Genomic DNA, 27816 nt, shown 5'->3' on the forward strand with positions numbered 1-27816 from the left:
GCTATCCGGGGACATGCTCAAGTCGATTTGCACTGTATATCACTTTATACAATTGCCATGACAAAGCCCCCTGAATTCTCACATGTAAATCTCTCTATCCCTCTCTTCCTTTGGCCCCCTCTTTTTCTCTTTCATTCCCTTGCAATTTCTTTCTCTTTGCTTCATCATGTACAGGTAGACTACATCCACTCAGCACTAATCTCTGAAAACTTAATGCTCTGCATATGACAAGGGACATACAATACACACCCCTCTCACAAACACTGTCAAGTCCCCCAATTTAAGAGAAGATGTTCAGGGACTTAGATAATCCATTGATCCCACTTGCATCGGCTTTTATATTTCAATCTGTCGTGTTAAGTTGTCAAGGGGAGCGATTAAACTGATGTCTCATGATTTGAGATTTACTTTCCTAGGAAAGATAGTTTTCAAAGCTTCTCTTACTAAGTAAGTTCTGCTTAAAGATTATCCCCAAGAAAGCTGGTGTATTCCTACTGGTATAAATCTAGTAATAAAACAATAAAGCATTTTAGGTGAGGACATTTTGGAGATATTCAGGGTTATAAGCATAAGAATGTAAAACTGAATAAAATTTGGATTTTTTAAAGTGTCATCTGTGTAGTTCTCTCTGCATGAAGCAAAAACACTGTATGAAAAAGGGGGGAAAACATGTGTCTATCTATGTAAAACAAAAAGAATTAAAGAACCACTGAAAAGGACATAAGTGAAGAGGGAAGAATTTATGTGATAGGAAATAAAAAGATCACATGAAGTACATTAGGAAAGTGACAAGTCAAGGTTTTACCCTCCCCACCAAAAACGACAGATATATGTTGAATCATCAAGAATTAGCAGTTGAAGATATACACACCCTCGGTAGGTGTGTCAGTTTGAGACGCAACGTGTCAGATTTCTAACAGGCGAGCTGTTACATTATAAAAATCTACATGTATTGTGCCTTTCTCCCATATCATATCCTTTTTAACATCATTTTAAGCCCCTCTTGCTGGTAACATAGAAGCAAGATCAAAGGCCTAAAAAGCAATAAACACAATAATAATAAATGAAGGACTCAATCTTTCACAGTATCTCTAAAATCTCTGAATGAAAAGGAATTTTAAGTGAAATGATATATTTTAAAAGTAAGCGGATACACTAAAAAAAAAAAAAAAAAAAAAAACACAGTAATAAACACAAACCCCCGAACCATGTCCTAAAAGAATATCATCATGTAGCCTTTAGGATGTTCATGCAGGAAAATTAAGCAATTTTAAAATATATACTATTCCAAAATATTGTTTTGTATTGTGTTATTGTGTTGATGTTGTTATTTTTCTCTGGTAAACGGTTTGGACAAGTATAGTATATGAAGCTACAGAAGAATGATTCGATTTATCGGAGTGAGTTGCAGAGCAACTGGGCTGAGAGGATTACAAGGGTGATGGAAAGGGAGTTCATACTAACTGAAAATCACTATACAAAAAGTACTACGTTAGGTGATTTTCTCATTTAATGATTATATCAGCTGCTTATGAATTAAATATCATCATTTCAAGATTTAAATAAGGAAAATTACAATTAAAGTGTCTTCCGTGAGCACAGGCTTTGGAGACATTCATGAATTCATCCATTAAACTATCTTGAAATACTTGCTGTGTTGTCAGCCACTGTGCCAGATTCTAAAGATAATGACAGGGCGGGCGCGGTGGCTCACGTCTGTAATCCCAGCATTTTGGGAGGCCGAGGTGGGCGGATCACAAGGTCAGGAGATCGAGACCATCCTGGCTAACACAGCGAAACCTCGTCTCTACTAAAAATACAAAAAATTAGCCAGGTGTAGTGGCGGGTGCCTGTAGTCCCAGCTACTCAGGAGGCTGAGGCAGGAGAATGGCGTGAACCCGGGAGGCGGAGCTTGCAGTGAGCTGAGATCATGCCACTGCACTCCAGCCTGGGCGAGAGTGCGAGATTCCATCTCAAAAAAACAAACAAACAAACAAAAAAAAGATACTGATAAACAGACAAACATGTTATCCCAATAGAACCACAGAGGTTTCTACTTTAAATGAGATTGCATCTCATGTTCAAGGTGAATTATATCCGAGGATATTGACAGACCTAACCAGTAAGACTACCGAATCACTTAAAATGGGGAGTCAGGTAAGTAACATTCCTTTAGGTTATTAAAAGGAAAACATGACTATTAGAAACCTACAAGAAAATACAGTCTTTTGTTCTGATAAATAATCACAATTAGTAAAAAGAAGACAAACTATTTAAGAACTATATCATCTATTCAGTGCTCGCTATGTGCCAGGCATGGTGCAAAGCCATTTCTGAAAATTCGATTGTTTAATTATCTGAACACCTCTACATATGGAGAGGTTCTTATTACTATCACCATTTTAATATGAGAAAACAAAGGCACAGGGATCCCGCAAAACTTAGACAAGATCACACACACTGCATGATTTGGAACCCAAGCAGTTTAAAGGCGAGCTTAGGCTCTATACTGCTTCATTATAGATCTCATAATCTTTACAAAACGTGGTTTTTGACTTGGCTTAGGTAGATATTGCTGTGGTGGTGTTAGTGGAGGTGGTTGCTATTGCTGACTAGCCTTAACAGCATTAAGCAAAATAATGTCTGCAAATAAACAATATTTTTAATAACTGAATCTGTTATAAATATTTGACTGAGAGATAATATCTCAGATTGAATAATGATCTTTTAATGACAAGAGATTGAGATTTCTACAGTATTTGATTTCTCATTTCAAATGTTTTTTTTTTTTTCTTTAGCTTAAGGTTTTCTTATAGGTTACTTAAATTTATAAGCATTGAAGCCGGCTGACATTTCATACAACATACTCCTAGATCACAGAACTTAAACATTTCTTTAGGCACTTGTTGAACAACTGACAGTTACTGAGTACCTGCATATGCCAGCACCAGAAAGTTTTATGTGTCTTGACTTCTTCAAACACTGTACGCACCCTCTAGGTTAGATGCCATTTTTATCACTGCCATTTTACAGATGGCAAAAATAAGGTAAAACCATTTCCATAATTTGTCAAATGCCATACAGATATCAAACGGATCTTGAAATTTACCCAGTAATTTTGTCACTAAGGGTCATGTGCTTAACTACTACCCTACACCAAGTCTCTTATAGCCAGAACACAAATTAATAAATTAATACTAATTATTACATGAAAGGTTTAACAAGCAGCCTTTTAGAATCTCATATATTGCCCAATAGCCTATTATTCTAAAAACAGTCAAATTCCTGGCCCATTTAAAGCCAGCTAAAAAGATTTTAAAAAACTAAGTTAACCCTAAGTTAGGGTAAAATAAATAATCAAGTAAAGATTGTTCTACCTGCCTCCCCCATAAGTATTTCTAAAGGCTGTTCAAGCTATTTATTCTAATAAAATATTTTTAAAAAGACTTTAACATTTATCTGAGTGCAGAAACTGAGCAGAGTTAAGTGCTTGGGTTCTAAAACCATGAACCCAAACTGCGTCATTTGTTTATTAGGCAAGTCATTTTAACCATCCAAGAATGTTTTCCATCTGTAAATTGGGGATAATCGTAGTTGCTGAACTCACCGGGTTAATATACGACTGGCTAAGATAATCAATGTAGGGTGGCTGGTACACAGAAAACATTGAAATACTATGCATTGCTATTAATTATTAGATATCTTATTCTGAGGAGCACTGACTGAAATCTTCCATATTTGAGTTGCACCTATCAGACTGAAGATTGGCTATAAGATATATTCAACAAGGTTTTCAACATTGCTTTTTATGTTCTACTGATGACCCGGGGGAAATCAGAATCTCAGATACACAAGCATGTTCTCCAGCTCCCATGTCCCTAGCGGTGCAAAGCACGCCAGCCACTGTCACAAGGCCTGAAGATGAATACTGATAACAGCCTAGCAATCTCTCCTACTCCAGGATGTGTGTTTACAGAGGGAAAGGTCTAGTAGTGGCTGGAGAGGTGGTTACAAAGCTTTGCACAGTAAGTGTAATGCTAAAATTAATGTAACTTATTTTTCTTATACTAACAATAGGTTTTGAATTTTTACGTGGTACCTAGTTTCTATTTTTTACCTAAATTTATAAAGCTACATTTGGAGCTATACCCCTATCATCTTTTTCATATCCTATCTCCATTTTAATGTTTTTATTAACCCTTCAAATATCACTTTGTAGTTTAGGGATATCTACAAACAAGATTAATTGTTTTATCTCAAGACAGGCTGGATTTTTAAGAGCTAAGAAGAGACACTGAAGTAAACACTGCTTCTCTATATAATGATAACATTGTTTGCCCTGCTGCCGCAGAAGCAGCCTTGACCAAATAAGACACAAAATCTAGTCACTTGTGTTCATTTCCTTTATGACGTGATGTCAGTGTCACAGAGCTGGCCAAGGCTGCTCTCCTTATATCACACCTCATCTGCTCACATGGATCATTCCTAAAAATGGTCTAAGGGAAAATTTTAAACAGCATTTTGCACACAAAGGAGATATGTAACCAAATGGGCCATTTACAATTGTCACCTTAAGTTAGGTTGACATTTATTTCCCATTTCAAACACCGAAGAATGTTCCCCCATTCTCTCCAGTAAAATACAGAAAAAAAAAAATTCGCTTTCCAAAACAAGAAATAGGAAGAAAATGGCAAAAAAAAAAAAAAGATCAAAATGGGTAGCATACTAAAATTCTATCATGAATTGAGTTTTAGTGCCAGCTTTAATGCCAGTACAAATTATTAGTATCTCAGGCTTGTGAAAGAAAGGAAAGGGTTTAAATACACTGAATGCTTTTCATTTACCTAATATACCACCAATAGTGTCCCAAGCATTTTTAGTTCTGATTGTATTCCTTAAGGAATCATTTTTTCTTGAAAATGCTCCCACTCATCATTCTGTAAGATTTTCTTTACTATTGAATCATTTTAATATTTCTAATTTATCACCTCAAAGCCCAAGTGTTTTTCCTTGTATATACTAATAATTGAAAGCCATATGAATATTATTGTCAAAATATGTGAAAAAAAGAAAATCCAATACTAGATTCCCTTATATTAAGACTTGACTTTCTTAAGATCCAAATGAAGTGTTAACGGTTGTGTTTTTTAAATAGGTTGTTATACAAAGATCCCTTTTTAATTACAATAGGTAGTTGAATCTAATTGATGTGGCCAAGAAGAAATACATGATGTAAGCATTATGTGATACATTTGAGGTCCCATGGACAAATGAGTTAACCACGTCTTACAGATTTCATTCTAGTTTCTAGAGATCAGGCACCAACACACTGCAAGATTTTTTTTTCTTTTTTGGATTCTGTTAGGTGGCTGTCATTTGAAAGTGTAATAAAAAATAATGACAAATGCACTGGTATTATCACTTATATTAAGTTTATTCAATGACACTAACATTAAGATTACTTTCTAGTTTTATAAATGATCTCCTTCCCTATTTCTTAAACTTTTTACCAATCTCTATAAAATCTCAAAATTAAAAAGAAACAAATTTGAAGACAAAAAGATTTTAGTTAAATCAAAAACTGACTGGAAATAGTGACACATGCTGTCAAATAACTTAAAGTGAAAGTGAGTAACAGGCACATAAAGAACACCAGTATCTGCTAAAGCATAAGTTCACGGATATTTGGATTTACTTAGGTAAGATTTTGAAACATAATTTGGGAAACAACACAGGGTTTCGAGTGTTGTTTAGCTAAGTACGGGCACTGAAAATAAAACTATCATTTATTATCAACACTGGATAATCAAAGAAAAGTAAAATAATACAATCTCAGAATAAATTGAAGAAACATACTATATAGTTTTGTGAAGAGCTCACTACATTGTTTCTGTTACTAAAAACAAGTTAAAACTTAATCAAAAAACCAACAGATCTTTATTAACCACATGCAGTAAGAGAAACCTAGACTGACTGCAGGACGGTCTGGCAAAGCCCCAAGAGGCAACATATAAGAGGAAGGAAGTATATATCAGAGCACAATGGTGCTGATTCTCCTACCCCGTCTTCCTTTCTAATAATGGCTCTATTGAGATCCACAAGAAGATCCATTAAGAATGTTTTCTGATAGAGGCAAATTGAAAGAAAGAGGAAAAAGAGAAGCAAACGAGGAAAACAATCAAAGGAAAGATGAATTGAAAACAAAATGTCTATAATAAAGTGTGACTGCAAAGAAACTTTTAATTATTTTTAACTTCCAAATATAAGTAATCCTTCCTTAATGCACGTCTGAGAATAACAAGTGAGATAAAGATGACCACCTATCCATGCCACAAAATCAAGAACAGCATTCACGCAAGTCTCCAGCATTGCTTCTCAGTGTCCTTGCTATTTCCAGTATCCCAGCCAAGTATTTCATCATTCTCTCCACTGCATTCAAGGTGGTCACCCAGATAAAGAAAGGAAACATTTAAAACTTCAATATCTAAAGTAATTGTTTTTATCCCTATTAACATGAGGTGCGTATTTTCCTAACTTTTCTACATTTTATGTTAAAAGCTTCATAGTACATTTTGTGGTCAATTTTTTTCCCTTTTTTTAACTTCCTTTTTTATTCTTCCCGAGTTATTTCTGTTGGAAAAAAAATCTTTATGGCAAAAGCAAAACTATATTCCAGTACAAAGTAAAGACCTTGAATTAATGGTAATTGGTCCAGTGTGTGTGTGTGTGTGTGTGTGTGTGTGTGTCTGTATTTAATATCTAGATGTCAAGTAATTATTTTCAGTGGAAACAATTTCAAGTTAATTTATTCTGATCGCCACAAATGAGAAACTTTTCACCTGTGAGGCTCCTGTATCAGGGTTCTAATATTTTATATTACATTATGGTGATTTTGTGCTTCTCTTACCTTCATACTACATACACACACAAAAACTACATGAGGGAAGAGACTAGTTCTTATTCATTTCTATACCTCCACTGATAAGTATTCATCGTATATATTTGAGTTGAATCCTTCTGCAGCACTCCCTATTAAATGAAAGTCATTAAATTCCATTAGACCAAATCTTTTCAGGCTAACACATTTCCCCCATTACCATGGCATTGGAAGCTCTTGCCTGTTCCCCTAACCCCTATCACTGCCTTACACTGTGTGGGGATAATAGTAGACATTCACTAAGTGTCCTGAACTATCTCACGACTCCCATAGCACTTTTTGTTTTATGTGAGAGAATACTCATTAATTTCTCAAGATCCAGTTAACTTTACTCTCAACAGAAGTACTTCAAATACTGTGGACATCATATGAATGAATCAAAGTTTTCTCAATTTCACATTTGACTCCTTCTCCAACCACTGGATTGAATGGAATTTTATGGCAACAGGACAAAATGATCTATTGCACAACTTATCCAGTGGCTTTGATGGACCCCAACTGATTGTTTTTCACACGTCCCCATTCCTGCTAGCCCTGGGGGTAATTTCCCAAAACAATGCAAGTATAATGATTGAACCACTTACACTTAAACACAAGCCTGGGATTATATCTAGATAAACAGCTTCATGTGGTATTTTGTGACAACATTTACAGAATAATGTTTGTAACAATGTAATTTCATTGTATGATAAACATCAATTTACCATAAAAAACAAATACACGCTTGTCAGCATTTTTACCTTGTTTCAATTGAATTAGTCTTGTTCAGATAAGCAAGCCTAACTCTTACAGAAACAACAGTTTATAGATAAACTGTGTGAAATCGGGTGTGTGTGTGTAGAATTATACTGCCTACTATCATAATTTTATACTGCCACACTGCACATATGGCTTCCAAGCTTACTTTATCTGAATGTTTCTGAATCTATTCTCCATGCTATTAAACTGAGCACATTCCACATCGTTCAAAAGTAATTACACTTTTGTCTAGAGTATAGGAGAATGCTCTCCCTAAACAATGAAATTCTCATTATTAGAACTGGCACAATAACCACACTGGTTTAACAACAATATGCATTATAGCATCACAATAACTTATGCTAAGTTTGACGTACAAAGGTAACCAGAAATTTTAAAGCTTATAAAAAGCATCATACAAAAATAGAAATCTTTACCATACCGTAATTAAGGCCCTATTCTGTGACTTATTTTTAAGTAACACATGCATTTTTCTCTTTTCCTTGTTAAATTTTCTGAACAGTATTACGCGCATAACACCATCCTAGTCAAACATTGAAAACACATAACTAACTGTTAGATTGTAAGCAAAATTTATATATAGGGTATTTCAAGACATAGCTATAATACAGCAATTAAAATTATTTTGGGTAAATAAAGCATCCCGGGAGCTGACAGTGAGCCTGAGCAAGTAAAAGCCTCTCTATCATGTGCATTGAATGAATTCTTTCAGTGTTTAAGGTTGGATTTCACATGTTGGAGGCTTGCTATAATGTTATACTTAGGATCTCAGGTGTATTTCCAAACTCTACAGAAGATCAACTTTAAAGGACACTTTTTTCTTCTTTTGATGGACTTCAGGAAGAAAACTGACTCACGGTGAATGTTGCTTTATGATCATTAGTGCATGTGTAATGTTTAAGCATATTAACATTAAGATATATGACAAAATCAAACTAAGAGATTATATATTCAGAGTTCTTTAACAATTCCAAGAAAATGTCATCGGTATAAACAATAAATTAGATACTAGTAACACATTTTCAAATCCAATAGATCATTATATGTTAAAAAAATACACACCCATAGTATTTATTTCATAAAAAAATTCAGCTGTCTCTAGAATGAAAAACCTAAATTATTTTTTAAAATAAAAATATTGGCCAGGCATGGTGGCTCACGCCTGTAAACCCAGAACATTGGGAGGGCAAGGCGGGCGGATTATCTGAGGTCAGGAGTTCGAGACCACCTGGCCAACATGGCAAAACCCCATCTGTACTAAAATTACAAAAATTAGTTGGGCATGGTGGCAGGTGCCTGTAATCCTGGCTATTCGCAAGCCTTAAGCCAGATAATCACTTGAATGTGGGAGGCGGAAGTTGCAGTGAGCCGAGACTATGTCACTGCACTCCAGCCTAGGCAACAAGAAAGGAACTCCATCTCAATTAAAAAAAAAAAAATTATACTGTTTACTCAAAACACAAGTATTTTAAGGAATTAAAATAGAATTTGGCTAAGATAAGACATGCTTTTTATTTAAAAAAAATGACAACTGATTATTCAACAACCACAGGTGGTTAAGACTTTCATTTCATATCGCATTTGACACTGGAACAACAATCTAACCAACAGAAGCAGCAAAGAAGTAGCATACAACCAGACAGAAAACGGGCACCAAAACGGTCACCATAGAGTTACCCCAGCTGCATCTGACATTGCTACTTGATTTCTCTTCAGAGTACTCTATTCCCTTCTGGTGCCCACAAGTACTCATATTGATTGACATGAGGATGCATTCTGGAGAGTCCTTTCCATCATCAAATAAATCCATCTGTATCCAAACTATTATTAAAAGTGACCCCAAAATTACAGTGATTCTTGCTTGTCTCTGAAATTTTGAAGCAACAGCCTCCAAAGTCAAGTTGAAAAAAAAAAAAAGAAAAAAGAAAAACAATAAAGGCGACAATTGGAGATTTAACTACCAATAAGAATAAAGCTCAGGACTGCCTTTTCACTGATGTCAGAATCATACTTTCACATTGCTTTCAACTTTGCGAAGATTATATAAGAATCAAATGTTGCTCTTAATTGCTTGGCAAGATTATGAAAGCTTCAGAGAAGGAACCAACAGAATCAGTCTTTTTCATAGACTTATAACAATCTGTGTCTCAGTCTTACATTGATTAGAAATCTGACAATATTTTATGAATATATGTATATGTATATAGTGCGCTTAAGAAAGCTCATCTGTAGTGCACTCTGAGTGAAATATTCCAGGAATAAATGAACTTTAAGTATTTATACCACTTACAGCTGTTTGTAAGTCGCTCTTAGGCATTTGTTTCTCCAAAATAGTGAGGCAATAAACACAATTTCAGAAAGGAAGAATTACATCTTTATCTGACTCAGTTTCAAACCTTAACATTCGCATAACCTGAAACTGAACAAAGCATCCTAATTCCTCAAAGTCTTTATATGGGAATAGTAATTAAGTGTACAGAACTTCTATCTCAGGAACTCTTTCCAACTTAAGTTTTATACTGAAAGCATTTCTCCGTAACTTCAAGCCAGCATTACAGGGATCACTTAACAGTTGTATTTTGTCTCTAACCTATTCAGGCAATACAAAACATATACGTCCCAGCATCTCTCTTCTTTATTTAAGAATGGAGTATGAATGTCACACACAAATACACAATGAAAAACTGCCTTCTTTTTTTTTCTTAAATTGAACTCTATGATATAAAGACTATGAAGCATTCTCTGTTTTCAAAGATACGGAATAGAAAAAAAGAGAGAATGTATTTCCTTACTGAAATAAAAGAACCTATTTTGTGAATATGACAATGGCCTGGTAGCCAGAATAAAAAGAGAAATTATTTATATTGAAGAATACTACAAATACATTCAATAACTTTGATACATGAGTAAAATATATCTTAATCAGTTTAATAATTTGAATATATCACGACTTTCTGCTTTCTGGATATATTATACATTAGTAGATTCTACTTTAGTTCTAAAATTGCTAGAAAATGAAATCACTATTAATTACTGTCCTTAACTACTCTGCCTAAAACACATTTACTCATCCATGTAAACTTAGTCAATAGTCATAAGTTGAATATCTAGTATATGTTAGATCCCAGAAACATAAATATACATATATATGACTATACTTTCAAAAAGGAATACAGTATATAAAAAGGCAGACATGTAAATAAATAAATTGTAGATCATGAGAAAATATATAAATAATTCTCATGGATGAAATAATAATGCAGTAACCATTTTGTCTTGGGAGGTCAGTAAAAGCATCTAACAAAAAGCAATTTTTGAACTGAGTCTTGTGGGAGAAATATAATTCACCAGGAAGGTAACATGTGAAAATAGAGAGTTTTCCAAGTAGAAAGAATAAAACTGTGCCATTCAAAGGCCATCTGGTATGCTCATGAACATGTGTGAAAAGCTTGGCATTACCAGGGCATTGTGTCCGCAGTAGGATGTGTTAATAGAAGACACTAAAGCCACGGTTTGATGCTAGTCTATAGAGATTTTTCTTTCGCTAAGAAAAGGTGTTTTGGACTAAATCCTATGTGCAACAGGGCACACATTAGTTTCAAAAGTGACGTAAACAATCCAAGTCATTTATCAGGAAATCAAGTCTTGTGGAAGTTGAAATTAAGTTTGGAAAGAGGTTGAATGTTTGATATCATATAGGTAACTCTTCCAACTATTTACTCAGGACAGAAAAAAACAGCTGGAATCAAGAAACATATGCAGCAGAAACAAATTTAGAAACTAATTAAAAATATAAGAGAAAAGTATAAGTGCTGATGTCACTAAAACAATCATTTGTATCCAAACTGTACTAACTTCTAGAATAACAGATCTTAACCTTTTTGGGTTACAGATCTACTTAAGAATCCAATGGAAACCATAGTGCTACTCTGATATGCTGACATATAGAAAAATTCTCAATTCGTTTTTAGGAGATCTATAGACCCCAGTTAAGAAACTCCGCTTTAGAGCCCAGGAGTTCAAGGCTACGGTGAGCTACAATTGCGCCACTGCATTACAGCCTGCGTAAACCTGTCTCTAAAAAAATTAAAGAGAACTTCTGCTTTAGATGAAGTTCATTGAAGAAAGAAGTTTGTATCTTACTCAAATCTATTTCCATAGTGTCTAGCATAAAACATGGTACAGCGTAGGCAGTTCATCGTTTTTTAGTTAGACTGAATTCGCCATTAAAAATGGAATGGTTTTGGCCAGGTGTGGTGGCTCACGCCTGTAATCCCAGTACTTTGGGAGGCCGAGGTGGGCGGATCACAAGGTCAGGGGATTGAGACCATCCTGGCTAACATGGTGAAACCCTGACTCTATTAAAAATATAAAAATTAGCTGGGCTTGGTGGCGGGGGCCTGTAATCCCATCTACTTGGGAGGCTGGGGCAGGAGAACTGCTTAAACCTAGTAGGTGGAGGTTGCAGTGAGCTGAGATCACGCCACTGCTCACCAGCCTGGTGACAGGGTGAGACTCCATCTCAAAAAAAAAAAAAAAAAAGGAATGGTTTCATTTGTATTAACTATCTACATCACAGCATCCCCTCATGAAACTACATTATGTATGTATCAATTTAATATACTTTTCTCATACTCATCCTTGAGTATACTTAAAATCATCTTCCCTTTATCTTTTTGGTATTCTTCTAGTCATAAGTATCTACATTCATCTCTTCAAATGTATATGTTTGTGTTTATGGTACTATCACAGTATTCCTAATTAGATACTTTCTGAAAGAGGACAGTGACGAAAGTATTAAAAGTGGAAAAGGCATAAGGAGTGATGTAATGCCAAATGGAATGTCTGACTCCCTTACCCTACTGACCTGTGTACTACCCATTTTCTCCTTTTCCTAGTTTAACCTTTGTAAGAGGAAGATAAAAAGTTTGATCATTGTACATAACTTACGTAAGCTCACAGTAAAAAGGAGAGGGAGGAATGATGTGCAGTAAGATTTAACTTGCAAAGAAATAGATAATCAGAATATAAAATATGCCTGTGCTCTTGTGAAGAAGCAGCATGCATAATGTTTGCAAGCATGGACTCCAAAGACAGAATGCTTAGTTAAATCCCGGACCTTCCATGAATTAGCTGATCTGAACAAGTTATTTAACCTCTCTTTGCCTCAGTTTTCTCATCTGTAAAACAGAATTAATAATAATACCTCACTGAATTACTGTGAAGGTTAAATGAGTTATTATACCATCAAGAAGTGCTATCAACACCACTTCTATATGTCTGACATATGAGTTAGCTAAAACATTACTATTATTATTATTATTATTATTATTATTATTATTTTATTTTATTTTTTTGAGATGGAGTCTCGCTCTGTCACCAGGCTCGAGGGTAGTGGTGTGATCTCGGCTCACTGCAACCTCCGCCTCCTGGATTCAAGCGATTCTCCTGCCTCAGCTTCCCGCGTAGCTGGGATTACAGGCACGTGTCACCACGCCCAGCTTATCTTTGTATCTTCAGTAGAGATGAGGTTTCACTAACGTTGGCCAGCTAGTCTTGAACTCCTGACCTCAAGTGATCTACACACCTTGGCCTCCCAAAATGCTGGGATTACAGGTGTGAGCCACCATGCCCCCGACCTAAAACATTCCTGGTGGAAAAATCTTGCCATTGTCAAATGCCCGAAGAAATCTTGACCTATGAGGCTGAAATGTTGAATGGGAATATTTAAATCTAATATGAAAATCAAAGTATTGATCTATTACACAGCTATCAGAAGATAACTGATTCTTCTTCTTGATTTAATTCCACATGAAATAATTCAAAAACGTGAACAAGTGGACATATTTCAGCTCTAAGTATATTTACGACAAGCAATAATTTCCTGGAGGAAAAAAAAGATTTAGCAGAATTAGAGCTGTCTTTAAAGGTAGACGAATGTAAGACAAAATATATTTTTGTTGGTGTAATTCAGGTTCAAATTAACAACACTAACATCCTTAAAGTAGAAAAGGTGGAGCAGTCACAAAAACGTGATCCACCCAAGCAGCCACGTTGAAAAGGTGAGGATGCCTTTAACGGTGCTAAGTGCCCCACTACCTTCTTAACATTATGATTCTATGTATTTAAGTTGCTAAGAAGGACCACAATGACTTATTTGTGTTTATGTGTGCTGTTTAAGCTGCAGCCAGAGATGCTATGCTGGCTTCTTTCCTCTCATCCACAAAGTCCTGGTTTCCTAATCTTCTACAGTGATCCAGACCCCAGGATAAGGGGTCAGAGGATTTACCCAGAGTTGCATGTTCCAGAATAGGATGCAAAAAAAAAAAAAAAAAAAAATTACTGAATTAACAAAACAACAGTGTGAACAGGCCTGAGTTAGAAATTAGTGTAGTCATATTAGAAAACTATAGTCTCTATGAAATATATTCTTCTATGAAATTCTAAGTACTGTTAGGGAATATTACAGAATCCAATCTTGGCAAAGCAAAAAATAGAAAAACACTGATTTATCATGTTGGAAATGTTCAAACTATGTTCATTGTAACTCTATCAGAAAAAAAAACTTTTATTGGAAAAAGTATGACACCAAATTTTCATGCTGAATAATTTTAAATATCTTACTTTAACATTATTTTTATATTTTGTATGTTTTTTCCCCTCTAATTAAATTGTAAGTGTCTCAAATGCAAGAAGTCTTGAAAAATACAAAAGAAACAGAAAACAGCATACCTTATGCTGCTTACTGGAACAAATTTAAAGAATTCTAAGATGCCAGGGGTGAATCTTGTGCATGGGTTCTTAAGTAGATGTTAATTATAAAGCAAAGGACTGAGGCCAAACTGTTAGAGGAGTAGACTGGTCAAAAAGTGAGTGCAGGCACAATAAACCATGAGAAACCTACCATTGTATTGTGCTGAGAAGTGGGAGTCCTATGGCCACAAGTCTCTTGCGTCAGCAGAGAAACTGGCTGAAATTCCTCAGAGTGAGGCTTGTTGGGAAAACTCACATGCAAGGGAAGGTGAAAGGCTGGGAGCCCGTCACTCTCCTCTTCTTCCACTTTCTGTCTGCTTGTCACCATGGCTACCTCTCCATCTGCTTCCCCATACGGAGAGGCTGGTCGCTTGGAAGACATCCTGGAAGGAACAAAAGAGGAGAAAATAATGAAACCTCCACATAAATCCTTAATGCCGTCATTGTGTGGTTAGGGGCCATTGTAACAAAAATGCCTTTTTGTGCTAGCAGAGAGCAGGAAACCATCCAAATACCACTGCAAAGCACACACAATCAGAAACAATGGCCAAGCAGGTAGCAACAGAACAGTGCTTGTTTGTTGTGAGAATAATACACTAATATAGCACTCTCTTGTATTCTGGCTTCTTAAACAAGAGAATTCACCTAAGAACACTGCATAATGAAAGACCATTCCATTTAGAGGGAAGAAAAATACCTATCTAGTTTTACACTCTGATAGACCTTATTGAAGACAGAACATCTATGAATAGCAAATACTGTTGGCAGTTTAAAAGAAGAGAAATAACTAAAATTTCTTTCATCAAAAAATAGACTCAATATATAAATGATTGCCATTAAAACAAATTTGCATTTTATTGAAAGTAAGATTATTGTAAAATGTAGAAATATTGGTTATAAGCAAACCTCAGAGCAACTGACAGAAAGTTTAATATTTGTTTAAAGCTTATTAAGGATTGAATAAATTTTACAATCACTGCTAATCTTAAAACATTTGAGAATTTTCTTTCCCTCATCTCCCCAAATTACCCAATTTGGGCATTTAGTTATAATAACAAAGTTGCATGGTAGTAAAAAAAAAAAAAAAAAAGATGACAATATTAAAATATTTCAATTCTATTTTCACAACTCTATGAATGATTTAGATGTGAATAATTCTGACTTATTTATCGTTAGGATACTTAAATAAAAGAAAAAAAATCCAAAGAAGGATATTTTGTTTTGATGAGCTAAAGTCTACATGAAAATGAGCTTAGATAATTGAACAAGAATTAAACATTTTCTTCGTAGTTGAGTCTGATTCAGAATATTATCAGAGGTTAAAAATATGTGGCAAATATTTTAAATAGAAACTTCCTTTTCCTTTCATTAAATTATTTCTATAGAAATAATGTCAAGTTAAAATATTTAATTTAAAAAACTTTCTTGTAGTATTTACAACTTAATCTGACCTTGAAAAAGCTGTTATTTTTTGTTCAACAAACAAAGACTGTTTACAAAATCATTCATTCTTATTCTAGACCAGTGGGATGGGATGCAGGGAAGTATTTACTAACTACCACAACACTTCCTTCATATAGATCACTGATTTTTAAATTTTTAAATTTAAAATGTTTTCCTACAAATGCCTCTAGTCATTGCTGAATAATGTTATTTTTAGTGTTAGAAGTTTCAAAAGAAAAAATGCATTCAAGCACAGGAGATATTCTATTGAAAATATTAGGACAGTAGAAAAAAATAAAGGCTTTAGAATCAGACAAGTCGGAATGAAAATACTGATTCTGTCACTTACTAGCTGAGACTTAATTTCTCTGTCTCAACTTACTCATCTTTAAGGTGAAAGATATCTACCTCATAAGGCTTTTCGAAAATGGACTACGTATCATGTGACAAACAACTAGTGTATTATTTATCACAGAATACACACTCAATAAATAATAGCCCACGTTTATTTAACAAACTAAAACTTACAGTGCGGCCCACCCACCCTCAAAAAACAAAAACACTCAAACATGAGGAAAACAGATTGCCTAGTAAAGGGTTTCACTATAAAATCAACATAAAATACAAAGTTTCCCATTAGATAAATGCTCCCTGGCCAGCAATACTTAACAGTAAACCGATCAGATGTAATAGCAAGTGTTCAAAACAAAATCTTAATAGTACAGGTGTTGATCAGCCAAAGAAACAGATAAAGAGGAGGAAATAGGGGCAGCTACCATGTCAGCATTGTCTAAAGGAGAAGTAAGTAGATTTGGATACCACATTTCAAGTAATTTTAACTATTTCCAATTCCATGAACAAGGCCTATTCCAAGTATACTCTAAGCATGTGAGGAGCTGGAGTTAACAAAGCCAGAATAATTCTAGTTTCATTGGCAATATCATATCACACACTAAATTGATATATTAACTAAACATAATAACCCATGAACACTAGAGATATTTAATTGCTACTGTTCTGATTCGATGTTCTACAGGCAAACTTCTGATTCTCATGTAAAGAGTTTGTGGACAGAACGGGCTTAAAATGTTGAAGGTCTTTGTGAAGTGATTTATTAAACTAATAAGGAAACTTCCAGTTATTTCTTAGTTTCGCATGTAGCTTGACTATAAGGAGATTATCCCTTTGTTATACAAACCTTAGCATTTGTGGTCTGACTGGGCATTATCATTCTTACTGGAATTAATACATTGGTATTCTGGTGTCTGCCTCAGCCTCATGTACAGTCTCTCAATGTCTAAAAACTCTAGTCTATTGACAAGAGCCAGTTTCTGAGTCATGAAAGCAGAAAGCAAGATCAGCTAGCCTTTCCTAAGTTAATACAATTCTACGACCTTCAGAACCATGACCTTTCTGTTGATTTCTACTTTATTAATATCATTATTAACATCAATTATGAAAACTGAAAGTCCAAAAGTAGACACAGGTTGCTAAGGTAGACAGACAAGACATTGATAGTTTTTATCAAAACTTCTTGTTACTTCAGAACCTAAATTAACTTTCTATTTAACTGAGTGTGTATTCTCTATATATAGCATTCTAGAGAGCAAAAAAGGTTAAGGTTTATAACACTGAATGTGAAACAGTCATGATGCCGGAAGGCAACTGATCCTAGAATGTCACATATTTCATGCTTATTTCAATTCCATTTTCAGAGTGTTATAGAATGTTCTTAATGCATTGGCCTTGAAAGTATTTTTAATTCAGGTAAAAGATTGCTTAAAGATTTGTTAAATCGTTATAAGAAAAGCAACCATGGTTATATTTCAATAATAGGCTACTGAGTCAGAAAAGTAAACTATATAACAAATTACATATAGATATATCAATCTGTTGGTTGTATTATTCATGTTTACTATGACCCGTAGTACTTCTCAAAAATATTGACAACAAAATCACCAATAACATTAGATTCTTAAATTTTTGTCCATCTATCAAAGTGTTTCACCTTGGGCAGAAAAAAGTCTCATTAAGGAGGCACCACAGGCCGGTTGCAGTGGCTCACACCTATAATCCCAGCACTTTGGGAGGCTGAGGCGGGCAGATCACATGAAGTCAGGAGTTCCAGATCAGCCTGACCAACATGGAGAAACCCCGTTTCTACTAAACATACAAAATTAGCCAGGCATGGTGGTGCATGCCTGTAATGTCAGCTACTTAGGAGGCTGAGACAGGAGAATCACTTGAACCTGGGAGGCAGAGGTTCCAGTGAGCCGAGATCATGCCATTGCATCTAGCCTGGGCAACAAGAGCAAAACTCTGTCTCAAAAAAAAAAAAAAAAAAGGCACCACAAGGGTGCATATTTTGTTTCTCTGAGATATATAGCTTACATCATATGACTTACACTAACTACATACCTGTGTTGCAATTTGTAACAATGTGAGCATCTAGGCTGGCATATGCTCTTATCCTTTAGAGATCATTTTTGTCACTTCTGTGATGCTAGGCTTACCAATGAACAAAACTCAGACTTCAAAGAAACTGACATAAGACAGACAAATATAATCTAATGTGAAACTGCCTTGGGGAGTATGATGACATAACACTGGACTTACCTCACTTTGTGGTCAAAACACTTTCTTGAAAGAAATGACATCTAATTTTAAGGCATAAGCAAAATCTTCCAAATCATCAACAACTATTTGATGATCATCTACCATGTGCAAGACACTTATTTAATGGGAATAAAAAACCTATTTCTCGGCCTCTGGTTAAAGAAGCTTATGAGCTGGTTGAGAATATTTTAAGTAAAAGGATAAATACTAATGCAAGACAGTTCAGTCCGAAGATCAAATGACATTATAGCTAAGTATCTGAGAGTTTCTTGAGGACCAGAGTATCCTTAAATGCCTCACAGAATTGTTGAACCAGCTGACTTTCAAGGAAAAGGGATAAACAAAAGCCTTAGGATAAATAGAGAGGGAATTTCATATAGGAAGTAATAATAAAAGCAAAGATGCAGAGATACTTTTAGAAAGTATTACATAAATTTAGGGTTCAAGCTTACTTGAAAAAAAGAAGAGATTGAGGAATATGGATCAAATCCCAACTGTAGCCTGTAACACTCCTGGAATTGCTGAGTTACATGAACAAAATAAGAAACATACTCACTTGTAAAAAGCAACTTGCTTTTATAGGAGTCTCCTTCCCTTTACTTCCCCTTGTAGCATTCTGCATAATTAAGCTACTCTTGATAAATGTGACAGTAAATAGAAAACTACTGGGGTCTTTTGCTATTGGCTGAAGGCTCTCCATATGCCTTATAATCACTCTGCAAGTAGGCTGTCTCCAGTGTGTTCAGACATGGATGGCAAACTTAGTGGTAGGGTAGAAGGTGTAAGACTGCAACAGAAAGATAAAGCAGTGGTTCTAAACCTTTGCCTGCACATTGGAATTACCTGGAGAGGTTTAAAAAATACTTATCCCTGGGTTTTACCCTTAGAAATTCTGATGTTATTGGTTCTGGAGGGTGACCAGGTATCAGAAATTTTTAAAGCTCCCCGTGATTTTAATACGCAGTCAATGTTGCAAATAATCTGTAGTAGTAAGAATAATGCCCGCCCCCCAGGCCAAGTGCAGTGGCTCATGCCTGTAATCCCAGCACTTTGGGAGGCTGAGATGGGTGGATCACGAGGTCAGCCTAGCCAACATGGTGAAACCCCGTCTCTACTAAAATACAAAAAATTAGCTGGGTGTGGTGGTGCACACCTGTAGTTCCAGCTACTTGGGAGGCTGAGGCAGGGGAATCACTTGAACCTGGGAAGCGGAGGTTGCAGTGAGCTGAGATCGCGCCACTGCACTCCAGCCTGGTGACAGAGCAAGACTCTGTCTCAAAACAAAAAACAACAACAACAAAAAAGAGAATAATGCCCCCCAAACCAAGATGTCCAGGTCTTAATACCTTACATGTCAAAAGGGACTTTTTGCATGTGTAATTAAGTATTTTGAATTTTGAAATCGGGAGATTCTTCTGAATATTGTTGGTGAGTCCAAAGAAATCATAAACACCCTTATAAGAGGGAGAAGAAAAGTCAGAGTCAGAGGAAGAGACTGGATGATACTACGCTACTGGCTTTGAAGATGGAAGATGAGGCCATGAACCAAGGAACGTAGGCAGCCTCTACAAGCTAGAAAATGCAATGGAACAGATCCTCTCCTAGAGCCTCTAGAAGAAATGTGGACCTGACAACACCTTGATTTCAGGACTTCTGACCTCCAAAACTGTAAAAGAATACATTTGTATTTTTTAAGCCACTACGTTTGTGATGATTTGTTACAGCAGCAATAAAAGAAAATAATACATCATTGATTTAAGCACTTTTTTTTCATAGTTGGTATTTTAGTCAGTCTGGAATCCTCCTACCCTAGACACACACTTGCCTTCTTCCTCTCTTCATTTAGTTTTCTGCTCAAACGTTATTTCCTCAGTAAGGCCTTCCTTGGTCATTCGTCCAAAACCTGCACTCCGTTCCATTCTTAGTCCTTACGCCATTTTGTTCACAGCCTTTATTGTCACTTGATATATTTTACACTTATTTGTTTATGGTCAATCTCTCCCACTATGAGATCCACATAGGCAGACTATATTTTTGTTCACAGCTACTTGCCCAGTACTTAGACCCTTTCTGAAAATAATAGTCTTCCAGTATACATGTTACATGAATAGCTACTAACTAAAACCAGCAACCCTCTGATTATGCCCTACCTATGTGTAGCTTTAAGATTTAATCTTACAAGACAAATATGCTTCGAATATGTCTCAGTATTGTCAGAAATAAGAAAATAGAGTTCAATAACAGTATCCTTTTTAAAATAATTTCAGCATAAAGGAATTGGTAAGCTCTAATAATATTCTCAAAAAACTTGAGAAAAATAGTATAGCTCTGGTTAAAATTGTTATCTTTATTTAACACGTGTAAGTAAAAGATTAGAAAAGTAAGTTTACCAATAAACACTACATAGTCAACTACTAATAGACTTATTACTGAGGTATCACCTACTTACTGCTAAAAACTTTAAAAAAACTTTTAGGAAATGTTCTTTGGTACAATTATTCTGGAAAATGACAACATGTACAGAGTTAAAGATATTCTGCATTTGGAACATTATAAAATGAAAGACTCAGAATAGGGATTGCTTTCCTTATATAGTAGATTCTTTTTTAAAGTTTCTTTCTTTAAATATTTTAACCTTTGACTAGATAATACACAAATTAAAATCCCAGGATGCAGTGCCTTCTACTGGTTGTTCTTTCGGCATAATAATATTATTTATCTTAAAGTTTGCAGTTATATATAAAAAATTGCAAAAATAAATATCTAGAAAGAGGAAACTCAAATTCCAGTTCTTCTACAAAGCCATCCCTTCTTACCACCACGGCAGAAGCAGCATTGTCCAATCTCAAACTATATCATCGACCTTTTCAGTTGCATGCATAAAAAAATTAAACATTTTTATTAGTATATACAATATCTGAAACTACAATAGAAGCATCTGGAAAACAAGAATGTCATTTTTAATTTCTTCAGTTCCTGTATCATGTAGCATGTCTTTCATGTAAATTTTTTTCAAGTACAGTGCTGTTTTTGACCATTTCACTTTATGTTGCCAAAATTAATGCAAAGGATGTGACTTTATGTGTATGATAAAGGCCTTTGCAAATTGCTCTGCATTTGTTTTCCAAAGTATTCTAATCCTCTACACCAAATGAGACACAATTAATAATAGGGCAGTATAATTCCTAGCACACAGTTGGCAATGTATTTCTTTTATAAATAAATTAATGAATTGAATGAGTCCCTATTCTGTGCCAAGCAAGTTACCTTTGTGTCATAAATAAAACAGGCAACTTAGATATAATGACCCTTCTTCTTTACCTCTAAGGAAGTTAGAGTTCTGATGGAAAGAGGAAATATATACCTACTCATCCATTTATCCACCCATTCATTCATTAGTGGAAAAACATTTAGTGAAAGATACTATGTGCCCATTAGACAGCAACATAATTAATAAATCAAGAAAGAATAGTGTAAGGTGCATGCCTTTTTAAAAACATGAGTGCTACAGGAGATAGATAGATAATAGATGATATCTCACTAATCAGAAAATGCTTCCCAGAAAATACAATAATTCAACAGGGTAATGAAGAATGGGTCAGACACAGAGGGCTTGGTGTGGTTGCTCACCCCTTTATTCTAGCACTTCAGGAGACCAAGGCAAGAAGATCCCTTGAGCCCTGGAATTCAACACCAGCCTGAAAAACTGGGAGACTCCGTCTCTATGAAAAAATTTCAAAATTAGCCGGGCATGATGGCCTATGCCTGTAGTCCGAGCAACTCAGGAGGCTGAGGTGGGGGGATTGCTTGAGCCCAGGAGAGCAAGGCTGCAGTGAGCTATGATAGTGCTCCTGCACAACAGCCTGGGCAACAAAGTGAGACCCTGTCTCAAAATAATTCTGTTAACTAAAAATATTTAATAGATTGCATCTTCTGAAGGGAACACTGAATATGGATATGCAAAGCAAAATAAAAATTGGCAATTCAAAGAGAATAATACTTTCCTGGAAGTTATATGCCTGAAGTTTTTCGAGTAGCAAGACTATTTGTTCAGGACATTTACATTTACTTGTCTGGTTCCTGTTGTAATTAAGGTTGTTGTGAAAAGGCTAATCAATATTAGGAATTAAACTTTACTGCGTATTAAAGATTGTTTCACAATAGAACGTTACTTATCCAATATGGCAAATCAAAACACACATTGAGCTGGAATAGAAAGGTTTCTAATTCAAATGAATGAAACAGCAAACACTTTTATTTGATGCATAAACAGAATTACACAAACTTAGCATATCACTTTAATAAGAAAAAAACACCAATTTCATTACTCTTATCTCTGAATTTCAATTATTATTATATCTTATAGTTCAGACTTTCCTTTTCCCTCTTACATGTTTGAACATCTTTATTTTTCTAAGTTGAGAGTTTACTCTGTGAGCATTCCATGTAAATTTTTATAACCAAGTCTGTCATATATAATATTCAGAAGCCTTTAAATAGAAAGTGTATTTATGGTAAACATGCAGTCTTTCAAACTTTTATACCATTTTTCATTTTTCTTCTCTTTTCTCTAAATCCTCTTTGCCATCAGTTTCTGATATAGAACACGCCAATCTCCATACTTCTCCACCCATTTCTTCCCACATACAAAAACCTGGTTCATTATACCGTTATTTAGCAGCACGAACAAGTTCATCAGGTCCTGGCATAAAATATAAATTGAAGTAGAAACACAGATTTCAAAGAAATATAGAAACAGACAACATAGAATAATAAAAAAGATAAACTTCCTTGTAATCTTTACTATGTATTTCACCAGAACAGAGATCAACAAAATTTACCATAACATGTAAATCTAAAATCAAAACTACTTTTGAGCTATGTTTACTTATGAATAAATTAATATTCTGTTTTTAAATATAATCTGAGTTTATACAAAATATTTTATTATACATTACTAAAGTTCAAACTCTATTTAAAAACATGCTCATCAAAAATGTGGTCAACAACAACTTTTCAAGTGACCTTCAACGAGGTTGCACCCTATGTTTTCCTTGACACATGTTTAGTTTCTGGGATGTTCTCTGCATTGAGATCAAGTACTTCATTACACCTTTCCTTCTTTCTGATAAGAGCAGCACTTTTCACTTCTTCACCACCTTTTTGCTCTTCTCTTTGCCGGCATCACTACTTTAACCAAATAGCTTTTCCCAGCCTCCTCCATGCCACCAAAGTCAGAGATGGAGGGGAGGATAAGATGCGCAAAACAATGTAAAGGTACAAGGTTCTCCCAGGAAATGGTATAAAATGAAAAAAGAAAAACAAATGCAAGTTGAAGATAAATAAGGAAAGGCTCAGAAATAGAATCTGATTCTTGTCATTATCTGAAAGAAATAAGTGCTTCTTTACTACTAGTTGGACACAGAATATTTTAAAAGTTTTTGAAATAATGTACCTAAAGTGAGCAGGAGAACTAACTAGAGAATGTCCATTTTTGTTTTGTTAATTCCACGTCTACTGTTCTATCCTTTTCTAAACAGGGAGACAAACATTTAAAAACAGTTTATGGCAGCCAGATTCCATCCTACAATGATTCAGAGATCACAATTCAGTTCTTCCTTTGCTACTTTGTTTTCTTACTGCTTCACTAATAACTGTAAATCACTAAAATTTTCCTCCAAAATTAGGCTTTGTCTTATTGGCTGGAGACACCCAGAAAACGTTCTAGTAAGAAGACTGTTTTATTATGAGTAACATAATAGTTGGGCTAGAGGGTTAAGATTTATCTAAACAAGTATATCTGCCAGCTAAAATGTCTTTCTGTTTCATTACATTATTTTGCTATTAATCCATACTTACTACGTGCCTAAAGCAATAGTAGTCCTGATAAATAAAGCAGAAGAAAAAATACTTAATTAAACTCCACTGAAATCATTTTATAATGTTTAGTACTTGAAAAAGATTAATTAGAGTTAATTGTGATAAATATGGCAAAACTGAAGGAAAACTAGTTTAAAGGAACTTTTGTGACTCCTATATACAAATCTGCTTTCATTAAAAAGAGGTAGTAAATGTTTTAACATAATTCTATATTGTTTTGAAAAAAATTATCAATACTTCTCTCATGATTTACAAGAAAGAGTATGGCAATAAGCGCGTTCTACTTAAAATTTTGCCTAACTTTACCTTCAATCATCAAAAATTGTAATAATTTTATTTCCTTATCTCAAAAACAGAAACACCTTTATTTGAGATAAAACATTTGATCACAGAATCTCTCTAATCATCAAAGATACTAAATTTCAATCAAGTCACCTTGAAGAAAAATAATAGAAATGATTAAGACTTTTAAGTATCGAAGAGAAATTTCTTTTAAGTTGTAGATAAAATGACCAAATGCCTAAGTTTAGAAGAAAACAACACAAGTCCAATAAGAGCATTTTGTTGTAAATTATTTAATTCATGTATTGTTATACATTTGTCATTAATCGCAAACTGAAAAATATGTTTAACCTTCAGCCATCTACAGGTTAAAAATGTCAAAGTCCTTTTGTTCCATTTATCTATAAATTACTTAGAATAATCTAGCATTAAGCTCTGTGATTCTAGAACTTTTTATTTATAGTTAGAGAATGTATACTTTTTAAGGAAATAAAAAGCTTTTTCCATTTGGGTTTTGCCTTTCTGACAGCTCTAAGGCCACAGGATGTGGAGGGATGATTTAAATTTTACATCAAAATTGTGACTGCACTAGACTTTTTCCCCCTTCTCAAGGGAGGCATTGTTCTTGCCTTTCCATAACCAGGCGTGACAGCGCCAGACTGGAGTCATACGGCTGGTCTCTGAGTCAGCGTGAAAGTGCTCACCTCCTGAGTTTCCCCAGATGCTCGGCTCCTTGTGTGTCTGAAAGCCAAGCAGAGTAGCCACATACCCCATTCCTGGGACAGACACAGGATTGTGGGGAAGAATCTAGAGATTAGTAAAAACTATCTCTTCCGATATAGGCTGTAAAAATCTTTTATTAATAATATGAAGTACTAAAAAGCAAAGCCCCATATTTAATATAAGTACAATTTTTCTGACCCAAAAGTTCAGAGAATTGATTAACAAATTGATTAACGAGGAATAGTGTGCTTCCGGGTTAAGGAAATAAAGACAGTGTTAAAAATCAGAAGCCTTTTGGATTTTTCTGAGACATATGGTTGCCATATGTATAAATTTTAGGTTATAGACAGCCGAAAGACAGCAAAAAAAAAAAAAAAAATACTGTGTGAAATGCTTACCCATTCTCAATATCTCTAATAAGGTATCTTTAAAAATTATCTGCAGAATCCCTGCTACAGGGACAATCTTTTCTGCTTTCTATCAGAACAATTGGTAGTGAAAAAGGAATTAATTCCATTTCTATTGTTCTATCCTTGAATAAACCTGTCAGGCCTAAGTTTGGGAGGTGTCTGTGTCTTGTTTATATATGCAACCATGTGTGTGCATGTGTGTATGTGTGCACACGTGCGTGCAGAGAGAGAGAGACAAAAAGAGGAATTAGAGGAAGAGGAGGAAGAGGAAGAGGAGGAGGAGAAGCAGAAGGAAGAGAAACTTTACTATCTAATGATATGTTAATGAACATTAATATTCTTTCTTCTTTTTTTTATGGAACCCATCTATTAAGGGTTGGACCACACCACCTTAATTTAATCATGATCTGATGCTAACAACTTTCAGTAATATATAATTCAAAACTATTTGAAAGTTTTGTGTATTTTAAAGGAAAACAGAAGTAGAAAACTCCTTCCAATTTTTAACCCATGAAAAGGAAACTCAAATGATATGTAATTCCTAAATATTACTACTACAGTTAGTATTACTAATTTCTTAGTAATGCCAATTTTTTCATGTTATCCTTATGAGAATGTGTTAATGTCTACATAGATCACAAATGCATATATGTGGGAATGTTTGTAATAATCTGTAAAAACAGCTCGCCATATTCACCATATTCATCATGGGAGAAGACGGATGTTCATTCATGGATAACACTGGTCAGGTGAGGTGCATAAGCAAAAAAAAAAAAAAAAAAAAAAAGTTTTGAGCAGGAAAGAATATCTATTCAGGCTTTATAATACTGCGTCCTCTGTAAAATAATCATTTTACTTGTTTTAATGACTTGGTCATTTTGACCCCTTCGGGACTTTACAGTACTGCAATCGCAGAACTGCAAATAGGGAATAAAATTTTATTTTCCAAAATAATATCTTTAGGTACGTATTTTGAGCATCTTCCCTGACTTCTTATCTGGGATTCCTCCTGTTAAAGTCCCCATCCCCACTCCTGCTCTCTCCCTCCCATCTCACATTACTGGCTAAGTCTAAATAAATAGCAAATTGTTCCATAATCAAAAGTGACTTATTCTTAGCATGGCCTACGTCTTGAAATAAAATCTGTGGCATGTTTAATTTATTTAGGATCTAATAATGATGACAAAAATAATTAAGTAACCAGTCTAGTTTTAATTTCTTTTGTTTTCAAAGGTCATTGTGAAATCAAGCAAGTTAAGCCGTCTAAAGAAAACCTCTAGAGAATGCTTCCCCCCAGCAGAAATGAGAAAGGAGGCCCACAGCTAAAACGAGTACTGAACATCAGCATCAGATTTGTTGAAAACTGACTAAGTAGTCCAATGAAGAGAAATATTATGACCCCCTACCCTCTTTGGAATCCAAATAACCCTGACAAGGAATAGTTTATATATTGCTAAATTCTGGCCAATTTAGGGGGCTCACTCTTTCTTTCCAATGCCCCATACAGACTTGGTTACAGCCTGTTTCCACAGCAGCTGTTGAAAATGTACAAAGTAGAAAATATTTATGTTATATTCAAAATAGACAGCAAGGAACGTATATACAGTGCACAAATCTTTCCTCAAACAACAGCTTCTGATGTGAGAGACAGGCATACTAGACAAAGATAATTTTTCCGAACTTCTCAGCAAAAATAAAGAATATGCCATCCTAATTAGGAAAAGTCCAAAAGTAAGGGTGCAGTGCCAAAGACGATGAGCATCTATCAACCCAAACTCCAAAACAGCGGGATGCAGCTATGGTTGATGTTATAAGAATGCTGAGCCTCTTCATTGGCTCCTTTCATGCCAAAGCTCCTTTGCTTGGATGAATATGAATTAAATCCATAAGCTTTCCTATTTTTCTAGCTTGACCTCTAAACTCATTTTATGTCTTAACTGTTTATCTTCTTTCCCCATTAATCTTTCTAGTTTTAGCACATGCCCTGTTGTTTTTAGAAAAAAAAAAGTTTAA

The 27816-nt window shown here is 34.9% G+C and overlaps 1 protein-coding gene across 17 annotated transcripts in view; it reads right to left on the reverse strand.

Annotated features, from left to right (window-relative positions):
• SOX5 (SRY-box transcription factor 5) overlaps positions 1-27816 on the reverse strand; it is a 1035411-nt gene that overhangs the window by 352148 nt on the left and 655447 nt on the right. For 14 of the 17 annotated variants that reach the window (XM_054526954.2, XM_054526957.2, XM_054526958.2 and 11 more), the window contains one exon: positions 14601-14832. In XM_054526954.2, coding sequence (XP_054382929.1) covers positions 14601-14831 — 231 coding nt within the window. In that variant the 5' untranslated portion in view covers position 14832. The remainder of the gene's footprint in view (positions 1-14600; positions 14833-27816) is intronic. The other 3 variants (XM_054526949.2, XM_063712067.1, XM_024257203.3) reach the window with 1 other exon arrangement.

The sequence above is a fragment of the Pongo abelii genome, chromosome 10 (assembly GCF_028885655.2).
Source record: "Pongo abelii isolate AG06213 chromosome 10, NHGRI_mPonAbe1-v2.0_pri, whole genome shotgun sequence".
NCBI classification, from domain to species: domain Eukaryota; kingdom Metazoa; phylum Chordata; class Mammalia; order Primates; family Hominidae; genus Pongo; species Pongo abelii.